The 19,815-nt window shown below is 35.2% G+C and overlaps 1 protein-coding gene across 4 annotated transcripts in view; it reads left to right on the top strand.

Moving 5' to 3' along the window:
• Positions 1-19,815, top strand: part of PRKAG2 (protein kinase AMP-activated non-catalytic subunit gamma 2) — an 889,218-nt gene that overhangs the window by 600,546 nt on the left and 268,857 nt on the right. For 3 of the 4 annotated variants that reach the window (XM_053713799.1, XM_053713800.1, XM_053713801.1), the window contains one exon: positions 15,547-15,598. In XM_053713799.1, the coding sequence (XP_053569774.1) occupies positions 15,547-15,598 (52 nt within the window). The other variant, XM_053713802.1, reaches the window with a different exon arrangement.

The raw sequence follows: 19,815 nt of genomic DNA, 5'->3' as shown, positions 1-19,815 counted from the left end.
TATTTATCTGCTCTTTGGACATTTTTCTCCCTTATTTATTACGTTAAATCCTCATTTCAAACACTTAGGGCTAGATTACAACTGGGGCGCTAATTTATTGCGGGCCCACAAACGGGCAAATTATAAATAAATCAGTGGCTAGTTATTGCTACCGCATTACAAATTGACTGGTTATTGCTACTGTAAGCTCGCAGTAGCAATTAGTGCTTATAAAATTAACCATATATCAGATCTCTGGTTAATTTTATAAATGTGCCCTAAATGCCCCCAAAAGTGGTGTGTATTTTCTTAAAAAATAAAAATTGTAGCATCTTTATTTTTTAATAAAGTAACTGCACTTAGCAGTTTTGGGGGCTTAAGTTGACGGGTGTGGGGTGTTAGAAAAAAAAGGCACTTAAAAGTGCCTTTACATTGCGGTATATGGGAACTGCGTTTTTCTAGTAACTATATATGTATATGTTTATATACATATATATATTTATGTGTTAATATGTGTATATACTATCGCACCACTACTTACACCCTTCGCTGTGCGTCCTCATGCTGTGTCTCATGGCATGAAAACGAGGCTATGGTAGCACGTTCTCGTGAGCGCAATGCTTCCCAGCAATGCGAATGCGAGTTCACGTTCGCATTGCTGTCAACTTGTAATACCAGCGCACATTAGCGTGTGTTGGTATTACATAGTGGAGCACAAATATCGCTTTCACGAAAATGATATTTAGCGCTCCACTTGTAATCTTGCCCTTAATACTGTACTCTTGTACTGTTATTTAGTTAATAATTTTTATATATCTGACAGTTTAATGTAATTACTTAAATGAGAAAAATAATTCACAGATTTCCAGAAAGTTGTTGAATGTATTAAACGGACATGAAGCCCAAAATTTTTCTTTCATTATTCAGACAGGACTTTTTAATTTACGTCTATTATCTAATTTGCTTCATTCTCTTGGTATCCTCAGTTGTAAAGCATATCTAGGCAGGCTTCATAGAAGCAGTGCATTACTGGGAGTTAGCTGCTGATTGGTGTTTGCACATAAATGCCGCTTGTCATTGGTTCACAAGATGTATTCAGCTAGCGTCCAGTAGTGCATTGCTGCTGCTCCTTAAACAACGGATACCAAAAGAATGAAGCAAATTTGATCATATAAATAAATTGGAAAGTTGCTTAAAATTGTATGTTCTATCTGAATTATGAAAGAAAAGAATTGTGTTTCATGATCCCTTAACCTAACTGCCTGAATGAAGATGATCTGTATGAAGAATCGTGTTGTACTAAACTGTATCAAATTGTAAACTAAAGGTTTTTTTCCCCATCTGCAATTTGTCAATTCCTTAGTCTCCCTTATTTTCTTAAAAAAGTTGGCAACCCTAGTTTGAAGACTGCAGTGACTTGCTCTGCATTAAGTAATGTTACATTCTCAGTAATTGTTTTCCGTGCATATATTTAGATCTTTTCAGGCTTAAATGATATCATGTGCAAACGATTTTAGATTTTTGTTTAACTGTGTTTAATTATAGGGCTGTGTACCCAGAGGCTTCTCTCTGTTCAATTTTGCTGGAAAATTGTGATTTGTCTTCTGTTTTATTTATTGTTCACGGGTCTTTGCCTGTTACTCTTCAGTTCCATTTAGCAGAACTTTTTCACATCTAGTTTGTATGTGATAATACTTTATTAGGTTCAAGATATGAAATCTATACAAGCTTAAAGGCTTGATCCTACTTGCACTTTTACAAAAGGCAAAGAGAATGTGGCAATAGTAGAGAATTTTATTATAGCACAATTGACATTATGTTTGATATACTTTAAGTAAGCTCCAGAGTAGCAATGCACTACTTAGACCTAGGGTTGCCACCTCAGCCATGTTTTCCTGGACACTTATGAGTTACACATGCTGCAGGTTATGCAGAGGGCAACATACACTGTGCACCTGGACAACACACGAATAGTGACCCTGGACAGCACTATACATGTTCCTCCCTGCACACCCTGCAGAATGTGTTACTCATAAGTGTCCTGGAAAACATGGCCGAGGTAGCAGCCAACACATCTTGTAAGCCAATGACAAGAGACATATGTGTGTTGTCACCAATCACCAACTAGCTCACACTACTGCATTGTTGCTCATGCCCACCTAGGTATTCTTTACAACAAAGGATACCAAGAAAACAAAGTACATTTTAAAATAGAAGTAAATTGAGAGTCTCTTTAAATTGCATTCTTTATGTGAACCAGTTTCATTTTGACTTTTGTCCCTTTAAAAGGCCATGAAAAATGTAACTCTAATAATTGAGGGTTTTCCAATTCTAACAATTAGAAGTGCACACTGCAGAATTCACACACACACATATCTGTACCTAATTTGCTTAGCAGAGATAAGATAACATACTGTGAAACAATGTACGTTTTGGTATAAAAGTGAGTTTTCCAGTTCCTGCAAGAGTTGCAAGTTCATACTTCAGCCTTCAAGACATATTCTTATATACAGTATATATTTCAGCACAGAAAATAAGAGTCTTTTAAATGGGTACAATCCACATTTAACATAATATTAATACATTCAGAATGTTTTAACACTTGTCTCATAAGTTAAAGTATTTTACATAACAGTCTTGTTAATTGCAAGGTGTTTGTGTCCCTTTAATGGGATATTTAAGACTCTATAGGCTAGATTACAAGTGGCGATAAGCAATATCACGAGCAATATAACTACATTTGGTTTTATCGCTCTTGGTCTATGGGGGGAAGATGTTAGTGTGGTCGCAATATCCAAAGTCCTGAAATTAGCATGCAATGTGCATCAGCCTTTCACTCGTACACTAACTTTTTGCTTTGAACTTGATTGCCCGAGGTAATCTTTTACTTTGAGCGCAGAGTGCGAGCAAAAAATGTTTATAGCATGCCACTTGTATATATATTTAAATGTCATATACAAGAAGATGAATTTTGTAGCTTAAAAAGTCACCTCCATTAGCAGCCAGGTAGCCCTCTGTGATATGACCTGAGAACCTGCAAATTCAGCATCATGGAGGACTTGAAAATAATTTAAAATTCCTTTTAAATTTGTAATAAATATTGGGGGAAAAGATAGAAGAATGTAATTGCTATTTTTGTATTCATATGAAAACATTAGCTTTTTTGGTAACCAAGGGGTTAAGGCAAAACTAGTAGTTACAAAGCATTTTTACTTGTGAAACCAGAAAGTATTTTCATTCTATGCATTTGCAGCCACACCTGGGAGAAGCGAATGTCGCTTAATCTGAGTTTTGTGAATGGAAAACCCAAAATATCACATTCTTCTGTATCAATGATCATACTGTTCTTTGCATTCTTCATTTTCATTTTATGTTCTGATTATTTATGTTTACAAAGTAAATATCAAATTACTTTTCACTTTTTCAGATGAGCTTTTAGTCAAAAACAATATCTTGTTGCAACACACACATAGATACAATCAATGCATAAAAATATACTGTACATATTAATAAAGCCAAGAGATCCACATTCAAATATATATAGTCATGGCCAAAAATATTGACACCTCTGCATTTCTAATAATGCACCACTTCGCACAGAAAATTGTTGTTGGTATGTCACAAAAAAAGTGGATAAAAAAAGCAAAATCTGACACATTCCACGCAAAACTCCAAAAATGGACTGGACAAAATTATTGGCACCCTCAATGTAATATTTGGTAGCACACCCCTTGGAAAAAATAACTGAAATCAATCGCTTCCTGTAACCATCAATGAGTTTGTTACACCTCTCTACTGCAATTTTGGACCACTCTTCTATCGCCAACTGCTCCAGGTCTCTCCGATTGGAAGGGTTCTTTTTCCCTCTGACTATTTTACAATGGAAGACTTTTTAGCCCATAAGTTTGGACTTTAAATATATCAGTCAGCACATAATAAGATTGACCCTCCACTGCCTTTGTAAAGAGGATTTGTAATAATAGACATTTTTAATAGGAACAGAGATTTTTTATTAAGTACAGAGCTCTGTGTTTATGTGTAAGCAAATGACAAGAGACATATGTGTGTTGTCACCAATCATCAACTAGCTCACACTAGTGCATTGTTGCTCATGCCCACCTAGGTATTCTTTACAACAAAGGATACCAAGAAAATGTGTATGTCCATATGTATGTTTGAAGATTGAGTATGATGTTAAAATTGGACACCGGTGTCTTATTTAGATTTTATTTATATTTGACTTGTATCTATTTTTAAAGTCCCATATGCTTGTTTATTGTCCTATATGTGTGATTTTGGAAAAACCTTTTAATATATCTTTTTCATTAAATACATGAACTCACATCATTTGAGTAATATCTCGCATTGACTTACAAACAGCTGATTGTTGTAAAAGAAGGGGTATTGCTTGGCTACTGCTGTAGATAATTTATGGTTTGCATCTTTGCATTATTTAGTCTAACAGTAATCTTCATATTTTAGCACTCTGTATCTCAAACAGACTGTTCAGGCACACTCACGCGAACGATGGAGCCAACATGACCAGGCTGCAGTAGAATCCAATAAAATCCAATGCAAAGGTAGTAGACGCACTCTCTGAATTTAACGGTGCTTAATTAGATAAGTGATGTTTCAGGGTGCTCACCCCTTCTTCAGACTGGTCTGGTTTAGAACACAGGAACCTTAGCAAAAAATGGAGGCAGAGAAGATATTTATAATTCAATGATTTTTTAATACATTTATTTTTTAACAAAATATTAATGATAAAGTCAGAATTTCTGAATAATTCTGGATTTTGGAATTTGCACCTATATACAGTATATATTTAAAGGGATAATGCAATGCCAAAATGAATATGCACTAATGCTTTACAGTATGTCATTTTTGCAATACTAACACTAGCAAACTATGCTCCAGTTTACATGTCGAGCACAGAAATGTATACTGTACATAGTGTAATGATCGCTGGAATACAATCCATACCGCTTGCACAGGAATTACAAGTCCATGGTTAATGTTTCTTGTGGGTGCTACACTATTTATGTCAGATAGCGCATTTGGGTAATTTTCCTGGGATAATACATTTCTATGAGGACCCACACTTAAATTCAAATCAGCGCAAAGCTAATAGAGCGCAACAATGCTGCTCATGTAGTGGAGATTTTGGTTAAGCTCTTTGCTTTACACGCTCCATGGATTAGAAAGCACAACAGCAAGCAATAACGCTTAAAACCTGATTTTCAAAAGCATTAAAAGAGAACGGTATTTCATTTGCGCACAAGAGCAACACTTAACAGATAAATTGTAATATGTGAGCAATGAGCACACTACTACCATTTCCTTTTGAAAGTATAGGGTGCGCTATATAAGTATCAAAATGCTTTGGTTAAACAATTTAAGCAGCAACTTGTAATACTAGACTGAGTGCACAATAATACATCTCGCATTATCATTTGCTCTCCACTAGTAATCTAGGCTTATTTGTTTAACCTCCACAAGGGGGCATAAGGTAAAGTTCCGCTTGGGAGCTGCTAGCCTTGCAGAGCCAAAGCATGACTTTACCCATAAATTTAACCACTTTGTCTGAATTAAAGGGCACTTAAACATCTCTTTATTTTGTGTAAAAAAAAACTGTGCTTGCCCTACACTCTCTAGAGAGGAAAACAATAAAAATCTGTATCCTAGGTTTTCAAAATACTGCACATCAAATAGCTGGTTTGAGCAATTTGCAGCATTTGAAAAAACCTAGGTTACAGATTTGACTTTGTGAGTGACAAACACAGATTTTTACACAAAATTAAGAGGTGTGTAATGACACTTTATATAAAGTTACTTGGAGCTTGTACGTTTTACATCACAACGTCCCTTTAACATTCCGTTTCTTATATTATCACAGCATGTGGTGTTATATGAAGTTCTGATGAGCTTCACAAGATTCCAGAGACTTTTTTACAATTTATTAAAACAATTCCCAAGTTCACATACGGCGTGTACTACAAATGCAGAAAGAGCTTTAAGTGGTTACTGAAGAGAAATGTCAGCTAACTTGAACAGGAAGACATATAATTAATTGTATCCCTCTTGAGAATACATCAGCATTTAACTGGAAAGAAGGTTTGAATTAGCATCATACAACAATATTAATTGTTACTAGAAGCTCTTCATTGTAAGACCAAAATGATACAGTGGGGCAAAAAAGTATTTAGTCAGCCACCAATTGTGCAAGTTCTCCCACTTAAGATGATGAGAGAGGCCTGTAATTTTCATCATAGGTATACCTCAACTATGAGAGACAAAATGTGGAAACAAATCCAGACAATCACATTGTCTGATTTGGAAAGAATTTATTTGCAAATTATGGTGGAAAATAAGTATTTGGTCAATATCAAAAGTTCATCTCAATACTTAGTTATATATCCTTTGTTGGCAATGACAGAGGTCAAACGTTTTCTGTAAGTCTTCACAATGTTGTCACACACTGTACTGGTATGTTGGCCCATTCCTGCATGCAGATCTCCTCTAGAGCAGTGATGTTTTGGGACTGTCGCTGGGCAACATGGACCTTCAACTCCCTCCAAAGGTTTTCTAAGGGGTTGAGATCTGGAGACTGGCTAGGCCACTCCAGGACCTTGAAATGCTTCTTACGAAGCCACTCCTTCGTTGCCCGGGCGGTGTGTTTGGCATCATTGTCATGCTGAAAGATCCAGCCACGTTTCATCTTCAATGCCCTTGCTGATGGAAGGAGGTTTGCACTCAAAATCTCACAATACATGGCCCCATTCATTCTTTCATGTACACGGATCAGTTGTCCTGTTTCCTTTGCAGAGAAACAGCCCCAAAGCATGATGTTGCCACCCCCATGCTTCACAGTAGGTATGGTGTTCTTTGGTTGCAACTCAGCATTCTCTCTCCTTCAAACATGAAGAGTTGTGTTTCTACCAAACAGTTCTACTTTGGTTTCATCTGACCATATGACATTCTCCCAATCCACTTCTAGATCATCCAAATGCTCTCTAGCATACTTCAGACGGGCCCGGACATGTACTGGCTTAAGCAGGGGGACACGTCTGGCATTGCAGGATCTGAGTCCCTGGCGGCATAGTGTGTTACTGATGGTAGCCTTTGTTACGTCTGTCCCAGCTCTCTGCAGGTCATTCACTAGGTCCCCCCATGTGGTTCTGGGATGTTTGCTCACCGTTCTTGTGATCATTTTGACCCCACGGGGTGAGATCTTGCGTGGAGCCCCAGATCGAGGGAGATTATCAGTGGTCTTGTATGTCTTCCATTTTCTAATTATTGCTCCCACAGTTGATTTCTTCACACCAAGCTGCTTGCCTATTGCAGATTCAGTCTTCCCAGCCTGGTGCAGGTCTACAATTTTGTTTCTGGTGTCCTTTGACAGTTCTTTTGGTCTTCACCATAGTGGAGTTTGGAGTGTGACTATTTGAGGTTGTGGACAGGTGTCTTTTATACTGATAACAAGTTCAAACAGGTACCATTAATACAGGTAATGAGTGGAGGGACAGAGGAGCCTCTTAAAGAAGAAGATACAGGTCTGTGAGAGCAAGAAATCTTGCTTGTTTTTAGGTGACCAAATACTTATTTTCCACCATAATATGCAAATAAATTCTTTGCAAATCAGACAATGTGATTGTCTGGATTTGTTTCCACATTTTGTAGTTGAGGTATACCTATGATGAAAATTACAGGCCTCTCTTATCTTTTTAAGTGGGAGAACTTGAACAATTGGTGGCTGACTAAATACTTTTTTGCCCCACTGTACTTGGTGGCCACTCATATAACAATTAAAGGTGTAATGATCAGTGATACTGCCAGGGTTACTTGTGCTGTTGGCTGCTTCCTCTAGTGCTACAGTAAAGTGAACGGCAATATTAAGTTGTAATTTGTCAGCGACACTGTGATGCTTTTTTTTTTTTTTAAATGTAGCACCAAATACTTGCTTTGAAGAGGGAGCCAGGGGCTATTTTGCGGTACAAAATGTATTAAACATTTGCTTAATATAAGTTGAGTTGCTGACTACCCTTATTAATTGTATAAATAGTGCAGAATAATGCATTGTTTATTTATTTATTTATTTATTTATTTATTTTTAAAACCAAAAGAACAAACAAAACTCCACTGTCCCTTTGAAGGGAGATCAAAGTCAAAATTAAACTTTAATGATTCAGATAGAACAAGTTTAAACAATTTTTCAATATACTTTTATTATTTAATTTGATTTGTTCGCTTTAAAAAAAAAAAACATACCTAGGAAGGCTCAGGACCAGCAATGCACCATTTGGAGCTAGTTGCTGATTGGTTGTTGAAGATATTTGCCTCATGTCATTTGCACACCCAATGAGGCCTACTTATCAAGCCGTCAACTTACTTGCATTCGACAACACCAATACTCTCGCCTAACATCGCCTAACATCGCTCCCGCTGACCTGAATACGCTCTCCATATTTATATAAAAAGCTGTCAAAAAGCCGCGCACCAAGGGGCATATTTATCAAGCTCCGATTGGAGCTTGATGCCCCGTGTTTCTGGCAAGCCTGCAGGCTCGCTGCTAAATAAAGTTATTAACCCTTATCCCGCTGCTCCCTGACACTGCCGCAACTAGCTAAATGTATTAACCCCTAAACCTCTGGCCTCCCACTTCACTACCACTTACTAAACCTATTAACCCCTAAACCGCCAGCCCCCCACATCGCCATAAACTAAATTAACCTATTAACCCCTAAACCTAACAACCCCTAAACCTAACAACCTAACAAGCGGCCGAAATCTTCATCCAAGCCTGCAGAAGTCTTCATCCAGACGGCATCTTCTATCTTCATCCATCTGGCGCGGAGTGGCTCCATCTTCAAGACATTCGACGCAGAGCATCCTCTTCTTACAACGTCTTCTTCTGAATGAAGGTTCCTTTAAATGACGTCATCCAAGATGGCGTCCCTTAGATTCCGATTGGCTGATAGAATTCAGTAATCAGCCAATCGGAATTAAGGTGTAAAAAATCCTATTGGCTGTTGCAATCAGCCAATAGGATTGAGCTTTCATCCTATTGACTGATCCAATCAGCCAATAGGATTGAGCTTGCATTCTATTGGCTATTACAATCAGCCAATAGAATGCGAGCTCTATCCTATTGGGTGATTGGATCAGCCAATAGAATACTATACTATAAAGAAGAATATGCACAGATACTGATCTAAAAATCCAGTATAAAACTTTTAAAAACTATCTTAGAAGCTCCCAGTTTAGTACTATTGATGAGGTTAGGCCTGGGACACCCAGTGAAAGGGGCTGGAAAACAGGAAAAGAAGACACTCCCCCCTTCCCTGCATTTGAAAAGACAGATTATTCAAACATGAGCCGCAGGAATCTGTAGACATCAGTATACATCTAAAACGTTGGGGCTTGGTTAGGAATCTGAAAATCAGCACAATGTTATTAAAAAAAAATAAGCAAAACTAAACAAAAGTATAAATTTTACAAAAACACTCCAAAATGGGCTATATAAATGTATCATCTACAAAATATTTATACATAGAAAAATCTAGTGTGCAATGTCCCTTAAAGATGAAAAGGTCCCTCCTTGTAATATAAAAGTCACTCTGTAAGTAACCTAGCAAATACTATCGCTAGACAAAGTGGATTAACAAAACAACTATTTTAAATGGGTTTATGTAACATTTTTAATCAAAGCGTTTGCAACTTTTAATAGTAGATTAAATTAAAATAATGGTCAAATTTCAGATTTAATTACAAGATGCTTTGCAGTATAATTTTAGTGCTTTCTTTAAAATGGTCACAGCAAAATATATCCCTTTGTATAATAATTTGCAAAGGGATATTATCTATTGATTAAGTTAAAGGGACAGTTTAGTCAAAATTAAACTTTCATGATTTAAATAGGGCATGCGATTTTAAACAACTTTCCAATTTACTTTTGTTCTCTTGCTATTCTTTGTTGAAAGCTAAACCTCATATGCTAATTTCTAAGCCCTTGAAGGTTGTCTCTTATCTCAGTGCATTTTGACAGTTTTTACAGCTAGACCATGCTAGATCATGTGCGCCTTATAGATAGCATTGTGGAATTATTTATGAGTGAGCAACACTGATTGACTAAAATGTAAGTTTTTCAAACGCAATGAAAAACGGGGGGTTGTTTACAGAAGCTTAGATACAAGTTAATCACAGAGGTAAAAAGTTTATTAATATAACTGTTTATGTATTTGTATTTTGGAATGGTTAATAAAGAGATTATCTATCCTTTCAAACAATAAACATTCTGGAGTAGACTGTCCCTTTAAGAAGACCTGAAAATAGACAATGATTTTGGAACCCTCAACAACAAATACTAGATCAAGTCTAATAAATGACATGGCAAGTTGCTAAAAAGAGCAACTTTTGTTAAAGGGATATAACAGTGTAAAATAAAGTGCTCTAATGTGCATTTTATTATCACACTATTGCTAGCATAAAACTTTTTTAATGTAAGCTCCAAAGCAGAAATGTACTACCGGGAGTAAGCTGAACACACCGGATGAGCCAATGACAAAAGGCATATTTGTGTATCTTCCAGTCACCAGCTAGTTCCCAATAGTGCATTGCTGCTTCTGAGCCTATCCAGGTTTGCTTTTCAACAAAGGATATCAAGAACAAGGTAAATTGTTAATAGAGGTAAATTCAAAATCGCATGCTCTATCTGATCCATGATCGTTTAATTGTGACACTCATGTCTATTTACCACTCATGCCTAAAGATTGAAAGCTAAATTGACTATATAGTTATTTATTTATGAAACGATTGATAACTTTTATGGAAGACATCCTTGATTTGTAGGTGCCCAACTGACATCAAAAGATCAAAGATCTGTTTTCTTATTTGATAACAACATTTACAGAACTGCACTAGCATCTAGAAACAACATCAGATGTGATTTTTTTTTTGTTATTTTTCATCTGAGATCAGTATCCATCAAGTTAAACAAATTAAATAATATGTAATGATTTCTAGATCCATTACTGAAGTTTTGTTATACAGTGTATAGAGTGTAAGGAAACATTGACATATGACACTTCCCTAGATTGGCTTCTCCAGTTCATTTAAGAATGGCCAAATGAGTGAGCATTCTTGGAAGGCTTCATAGGAGAGAACTGGAGAAACTTTTAAATGTTAATAATTCTATGGAGCGCTATCCATGGGATCATATGGGAACAAGCAGAATGCTGATGCACCTGTAAAGTAAAGAGTTTTTTTAACAGCTATTTGTACGGTAGTTTGGGAGAGAAGACACATTGGACTTGCTGAGATTTCTATGTCATATACTAACCAAATCTGGATTTTCTATCTGAAGTACAAATGTTTATTTTTTTTATTTGGCTAAGACCAGTTCTCAAACAGTTTATACATGAAACAATGTTAATACAGTAAGAACATACACACACTCTCACATTAGAATAAGGAACTTGGGAATATGGAAAGCGTATAGAATGCAGTATTGTGATTTATAAATACATTGGTCTATGAGAAGGTATCCCTGTATTCTTAACATAATATTCTCTCTGGGAGCAACACAGTAACCCATTTTCCCATTGACATAGACTTTAGAGTTTTTATGTTCAGGGGAATGAAAATGAGTAATGTGGAAAAATGATTTTCCTAAAGCTCATTCCTTCACTGGTGGAGCATTTTGGAGTTAAGTGCATATTACTGTAAGCCACCTTTACTGATTTTCCGCCCAGATAATGCAGCACAGACTTATTTTACCTAAACCATTTTGACTCGAAACTCAGGAGACTATAATAATGTTTGCTTGGGCTTTTTACAAATGAATATGTTATCAGCACTGACTTATCTGTGTTCTGTCACTTTGAACATGATGAGATTTATTGGAAAGTAAAATTCTTAAAGGGATATTCTGGTTGAAAAATACAGTTCTCTGTTTTGTTAGAACACTATTTTTAAACAAATGAATTTCTCTTACTACCTGTTTAACCTCAAAAGGGTTAAACACATAGTAAAATTGCACTTCTGTGATATACACATGTACGCCTGCTCCCTGTTAAAAAACTGTATCTTCATCCTTAGTGACACATGAGCATAACTTTGAATATATGTTAACCCTTTTGCTACTACAATATAGAACAATTTAATTTTAGAACAGAATTTCCCTTTAACTGAGCATGATCCCCTATTTTTAATAGTTGCTTTCTAACTGTTAATTTAAGACCACTACTGCTATATTTGTCTAATTTTATTTTAGAACAATAAGAAGGGGTTAAGGATAAATTAAATATTGATTTAACGCTTAAGTATTTTATAATACTCACTTGCATGTATTATTATATCAGGGCTCACAAAAATACTATTGACACTGCAAAATATCTCATACGTCTGCTTACGATCAGGGTCTATTTGTGACATTGCTAAATTATTTATAGGATATTGTTTTTTAAGTGTTATTTTGGCACAGTCCTCTATATTTCTGAAGCATCTGAGCAAATTTTTGTAGCTATAATAATTGATATAATCCTAAAGATAGTAAAGAATTTTAGAATTTAAAGTCATTTCTCTCTGTATTTATGAGTTTATATTAGTGACATAAACAGATCACATCCTTCTTACATATGAGATGTTACAAAATAATAGTCCCAAGTGAAAAGATTTACTACTCACAAACAGCAAAGTCCATTTAATAGTGTAAGGAAAGAGGAAGAGTTTTCTTATTCATGAATAGCAAATATGTTCTGTGAATGAAAAGAGTATTATTTATTTATGAAGCATATCAGGATATATTGCTCTGCTAAATGACAAGGGGTAGAATGATTACATGAGACTCTTACATGTGATATGAGTGGTCCTGTATCTGTATCCATCCAAACAGCTGATGATTGTTATTTATTTTTTGAGTTCTTCAGCAATAAAGAAGCTATCATATCACTTGCCTTATATGTTAATAAAACACCTGCTAAGGCCAAATAGGGTCAGATATATGACCCTAAATGTTATACAGATAAAGGTCCCTCATTCATACATATATATATATATGATAGGTAGCCCTCAGTTTGCACCGGGGTTAGGTTCCAGAAGGAATGGTTGTAAATCGAAACCATTGTAAATTGAAACCCAGTTTATAATGTAAGTCAATGGGAAGTAAGGGAGTTAGGTTCCAGGTCCCTCTCAAAATTGTCATAAGTAACACCTAATACATTATTTTTAAAGCTTTGAACTGAAGACTTGAAATGCTAAACATCATTATAAACCTAATAAAATAATCACACAACACAGAATATATAATTAAACTAAGTTAAATGAACAAAAACATTTGCTAAACAGCATTATAAACCTAATAAAATAATCACACAACACAGACTTCACTTGCATTTTTCTGCAAACAGTTCTTTCTATGCATTCCAATCTGGACTGATTTATAGACAGGAAGATCTTGTTCCTTTGAAATCTGCTCGATAGCTGAGGTCTGGTTAAACTGATTAATTTCAGCTTGCTTGGCTTTGCTGCAACACAAGCGGACAGCTCCACTTACTGGCTATTTTAATAAATGCACTGCTTCTCAATGCTTTTCAATAGCAGTCACATGACTGGAAAAAAAGGTTGTTATTCTGAATCGGTGTAAATTGAACCGTTGTAAACCGAGGGCCACCTGTATATATATATATATATATATATATATATATATATAAAATTAATATTTTTTACGTTTAATAAACTTTCAAAAATGTGTTCTACGTGGCCTCTCATATTAGAAGGTTGAACTCCTATGATCTAGATAGACGCTCAGAGACTGTATCCTCAGTTCATTTGATCTAGTTTGTTTAAATGTATTTATCTTCATTCTCATGTAATCACTCTGCCCCTTGTTATTTAGTATATTACTTGACTTATATGGCGGACCCTGTCCTGACTTGTTACTGGAGTATCCAGATTCATTTTGTTAACAAAACGTCTGCTGAGGCCAGTTAGGGTTAGGTATATGACTCTTAATGTTATACAAATAAATTAGCCCTTACACACACACACATATATACACTATATATATATATATATATATATATATATATATATATATATATATATATATATATATAAAATCTTTCAAAAATGTGTTCTATGTGGCCCCTTATATTAGAATGGACACCCATGATCTAGGTGATATAGGATTGTGATTCCTTTGCAAATCACCTGCTACTTAGATAAGCATGAGACCCTGCTCCGTATATTTTGTGCCAGTTTACAAGTGGCGCGCAAAATATCGATTACGCGATATTTGTGCTCCACTCAGTAATACCAGCCCATGTAAATGTGTGCTGGTATTACAGTAAAGCACTCATGAGAGCGCGCTTCCATAGGCTGCAATGGGAGCCTCGTTCTGATGGGCAGCAAAGTGTAAATATATATGTATATGAAATTCCAGTGCTACGGAATTTGGCGACGCTATACAAATAAATCATAATAATAATAATATATACATATTTATAGTAATTACACAGTCCCCATAGACCGCTATGTAAAGGCACTTTTGAGCCTTTAAAAACTTAAAACCCTAAGAACGGCTTCATGCTGTTATTTTTAATAAGAATGCTACAAATGTTTTATTTTATTAAGGCACATTATACTTTATATTGGGGGCAATTGGGGGACATTTTAAAAATGAACCAGATACCTGCCACTTGTAATGGCTGGTTATTTATCATGCGCCCTGTAAACTGGCGAATTTGCCCATTTACGGGTGCGCGATAAATTAGCGTTCCACTCGTAATCTGGCCCTATGTGTTTTTGTCTTTTAAATTGTTCACTATTTTTGTTTGCCCTCCATCACTAGAATCTTGTATATCTGTGTGTACGTTTATGTGTGTTGTATATGTTTGTATGCTTGTTTGTAAATGTTTTTTTTTATAAAGATGCAAAGCAGCAGTTTCTAGAACATAAATAATGAATGAAAGGATATTAGGAAATATAATGCACACACAAATAAATAATATATGAAAAAAAGTATTTTGCTATGTCATATGGAAATACACAGCAATATTCATAAGAACATATATTTTTGACTTTATGATGTTAAAAATATACATAAAACTTTCTGTACATCAGACACACACCCCTGTAAGAGCAAGTAACTTATAAACAAAACTTTGGAATACAAATAATATATACAATGAAATAAACAATGTATTAACTCTTTAATATCCCATCATCTGCAGTACACAAACTAGAAAACACAGCGTCTCTTAGTCTGCACTGATACAGCCTGCTAGTATATGTACAGACATAACACAGCCTGTGTCATGTTCACAAGAGCCGGAGGCTGTGATTGGCTGTTCCTTTCTGCAGCTGTGATTGGACAGTCTGCCTGTATCTCTGATTGGATGAGGTAGTCCCCTATACTTGGCTGTTTGCAAATGCTATTCCTGCGTGTAGGGAGAAGCTGAAACAATAATTGGTGATACCTTCCCCGGCTGCTTCCTTCTGTCCTGTCTACTCCTCCTCCTCCTCCTGCATGAATGCTCACCCTCGTCTCTCTGCCTTCTCTCCACACAGGCTCAAGGCACCATTGAAGGCATGCTGGAGAAATTGGAGCTAGAAGATGAAGGTAGGAGACTGTCTCCATAACTGCTGCATAGTGCCTGCCCCTCTCACCTGGTGACAGCCAAGGCTGTCTGTGCTGATCCCTGGGGTGTCTTGTCATCAGTGCTCCTTCCCTTGTCTGCTGTCATGCTGCAGGTACATGGGCTTGCTGTGGCTCAACATCTAAGCAGGGAAAGCAGACTTCTTGGGCCCTCTTGTTTAACCCATTGGATGCTAGAAATGCCTGCAGCATAGTGCTGTGCCGTGTAATTTAACCCCTGGTAGCCCAAGGGTTAAGCAGAGGTGTGCTTTTTGTAGTGGTGAATAATTAATTATTATTAATGTTTACATGATAACTCATGTTTGTTAAAGGAGCCTAGCTAATAGCTAAGGTGTGAATTATGAAAAACACAGTGATTAATTAATGTATAATGATGTTGCTAATTTGATTTTACATAGTGCATTATTCTAGGTATTTTACCCTTATACACACTATTATCAGTATAGTATATTAGAGCTGCAATACTGAATAATTCTGTGTTGTTGTTTTTTTATGTACAAAATGTTACCTTTTCTGTGTTTTTTTTATTCATCCCTTATAATCACCTCCCAGAGGTAGTTAATGTTCTATAACTTGTCTACTGAATAGCTTTTTTGCGCAGTGATGTCATTAACAAAGCTGGATCTCTAGGCATGAGTCAACATTTATCACCCAGTGGGATTTCTGTAAGGCTCCTATCGGTCAAAGCGTGACACAAAATATAAAACTGTGAAAATGGCACATCTATGTTAGTGCTGTCTTTTATCTTGTTTGTGGCCTTTCAACTTCTAGCAGTGGTGATAAATTTTAGTGTGTATAATATATGATAATATATATTGTCTTCTCTTTGAAATGGCAGTAATCAATCCTATACATTCTTTAAAGCAATAAACTAAATGAAATGTATTTCCAAGATACCTGTAGTTATGTAGTGGTGGTGGCATTTAACTAGTAATGGTATAAAAGTTTTTTTTATTTTTTTTGTCTTTTCAGTTTTATGAAACAATGTATATATATATATGTGTGTGTGTGTGTGTATATATATATATATATATATATATATATATATATATATATATATACACACACACATGCAAAGCTGTGCAGAGGTTGATACTTTTTAATAGCTATCTATGAGACAAATCATTTACAGATCTTGGTGTCACTAAAGCTACCGTCAGGCTTTTCCTTAGTAAACTGAAACAATGGCTACTGTTTTCCTGCTAGCTCTTTAAAGGCATTATTTTGTTCACAAATCTAAACCACTATCTAACATTTTATAAACTTTTCTTTATTATTGTGAAGAATGCTTTATATTCCTTCCATCATTTTAAATCTTTCTCTTAGCATAACCATTTCTGTTTTAGAAATTCTGCAGTTGGATGGATAATAACGCTCATTTGCTCTAATGTTTTTAGATGATTTTCTTATTGCACTAATTTTTGGTATTGACTTTCGCAATATGCTGCATTAGTTGTGCTAGTACTGAGCAAGATACAGCCAGTAATTTGCTGCTACATGCAAATGCCGCTTCAAATTGGCTACTCATCACCCATGTCCTGCTCAGATTTGGCAATGTATTTGCATCTCCCTATGTAGACTTTAAGTATGTGTTTAAAAAAAAAACACAGTTTATTAACCCTTTAAAAAAAAAAAAATTTCACCAATAAAAAATTAGAATTTTTGTAGATTTTCTAAGGGGTCATAATATACCCTGTAGCAATGGAAGGGTGCTAGTGCAATAAATAAATACTCAAGTTCTTTAGAACATTTTATTTTCATCAGTATGTCCTTTTAATATTTTCTAGTGGTTTAAATTCATTATGTTTTCACATTAAGATCCTTAGCTTATATTTCTCAGTGTAGCGGTTTAAAGTTACACATTTTATTTTGCAACTATCTTAAAGGTACACAAAAGTCAATATTACATTTTCATCGTTCAGATAGAACATGTCATTTTAAGAGACTTTTCAATTTACTTCTAATTGACTTTGTTTTTTGTATCCTTTGTTGAAAAGCATATCTATAGGCTCAGGAGCAGGAATCAACCACACGTCTCTTGTCATTGGCTCACCAAATGTGTTTAGCTAGGTTCTCGTAGTGCTTTGTGGCTGTCCTTAATTGTTCGTTTAACCCCTTTGTAGTAAATAAACACACAAGTAGATTTTTTTTGCTGTTGTTTGCATTTGCTTTGCATAGGAGTTTTGTTTTATGTCCCTTTACATTTGTTTTTTATTAAACTCAAAATTCTTTCAGTCACCAACTGGTTGGGTATTTAAAGGGACAGTATACACTAATTTTCATTTAACTGCATGTAATACACTACTATAAAAATAATATGCACAGATACTGATTAAAAAATCCAGTGTAAAACCTTTTAAAAACTTACTTAGAAGCTCCCAATTTAACACTGTTAATGAGATAAGCTTGGGACGCCCACTGAAAGGGGCTGATAGCAGAACCCCCCCTCCCCTGCATATGAAAAGACCCATTATACAAACAGAAGCAGTCTGAAGTCAGTTATATGATATAGTGTCCCTTTTATTCATGTTACCATTTAATAGTGTTTTTGTTTTTTCCTTTTGAACTGTTCAGGAATGCTATTGTCCTGCATGCTTATTTTCCTTACAGTTCATTACAGTAAGCTTGTCACGTTTCTGCCTATTTGCAGGAAATTTGTGTTTAGACTGGTGGGAAAAGAAAAAGATTTAAAAAAAAAAAAAAAAAAAAAAAAAAGCGTAACAGGGGCTCATTACATGACAATGTTTAAAAATAAAAAGCTTTTATTTGTGCAGAAAAAATAAAGCTTTGTATAGAGACCCCTTATTCATGAGATCTCTTGACTGCCACCTACTTGTTGGATTTGGTAAAGCTTGTTAGGACTATAGCTGGCACCACAGAGGAGGAATCTCTTCTGTGTTCATTTAGAAAAGGGGCTGAACCTTTAACTCCTTACAAGTAACTTTCTGTAGAAATTAAAGGGTCATATTGCTCTACATTTTCTGTTATATACCTAAAATAGTAACAGTTAAAGAGACATAAAACAAGTTTGGATAGAGACAAAACATTAAAATTTACTTTAATTACTTTACCTGCAAATTTTATACTGCAGTGCCTCACCATTAACCCTTTCTTTTAAGTTTCCAAATTGTACAGCTCTAACTCCCCCCACACATTTCCTTCTATGGCTGTATCTATCTCTATTGTTCTTTTGGTAGAATGCAAAAGTGCATAGGGATTATCTGCTGGAGCATGCCTAGAAGCTGTGAACACTGATAAGGGAGGTGGAGTTGGCTGCTCCAGGCAGCTTAGCTATGTAATTAATTTGCTTATTTTTGAAAATTATTTTAAAATAAATAAAAAAACATTTTTTTTAATGCAAACTATTTTTAATTAATTATCCCTTTTAGGATATGCGCAGATCTCAACCTGTTTTATGTCCCTTTTAAAGGGACACTATACTGTAAAAATTTTTTTTACTTGTCTCTTACTTATTTGAGAGTATTAAATTCTTTACAAATAGCTTGTTTGCTTTTATTTTGATATTTGAAATAGTTGCTTTCTGGCTGTTAACACTGAAAATTGGTATGCTATGTGGAAAAACTATGTAAACAAGAGATAACAGTATACAGTTTTGCTAATTTATCTCTTACAGTCTTAATTATCATTTACATACCTAAATATTAGGCTCTGTGTACAAAAAGAGATAATGTAGGAAGGTCTTCTCTTTCTGCAGGGTCTGCCCATTTAAATTGGCATGTCTTTGAGAACAATAGATGATGGTTTTAATGACCAAAAACAGCTTTATAAAATACAACAATAAACACAAAGGAACAATTTCACATACATTTAATACTCTGCAGTAATTATCACAATTTATTTGAAACACATTAAGGGCTAACAAATTGTACAGTACAGTATCCCTTTAAATGTGTTTATTATTTTGCATAAAAAGCTATTTAAATTGAAACTAACAAGATATGCAACATTGTGTCTAATAGAGTCTGCTTCTGACTGGCTGATAGGGACAACGCCCACAGAAAAAGTTGTTTATTCAATACAGTAACATCCAGACATTTAGATAGAACAGGAAACATTTTTAAGTTTGTTAAACAGGTTTTTACAAGCCCCTGCTAGGTTTAACATGACTTAAGCTAACACTACTAGGAGCAAGCTCTATTTTCAAGCAAATACAAATTAAA

This window comes from Bombina bombina, chromosome 5, assembly GCF_027579735.1.
Source record: "Bombina bombina isolate aBomBom1 chromosome 5, aBomBom1.pri, whole genome shotgun sequence".
Lineage (NCBI taxonomy): Eukaryota > Metazoa > Chordata > Amphibia > Anura > Bombinatoridae > Bombina > Bombina bombina.
The sequence above is the reverse complement of the archived record's forward strand: the minus strand, read 5'-3'. Positions and strand labels throughout refer to the sequence as shown.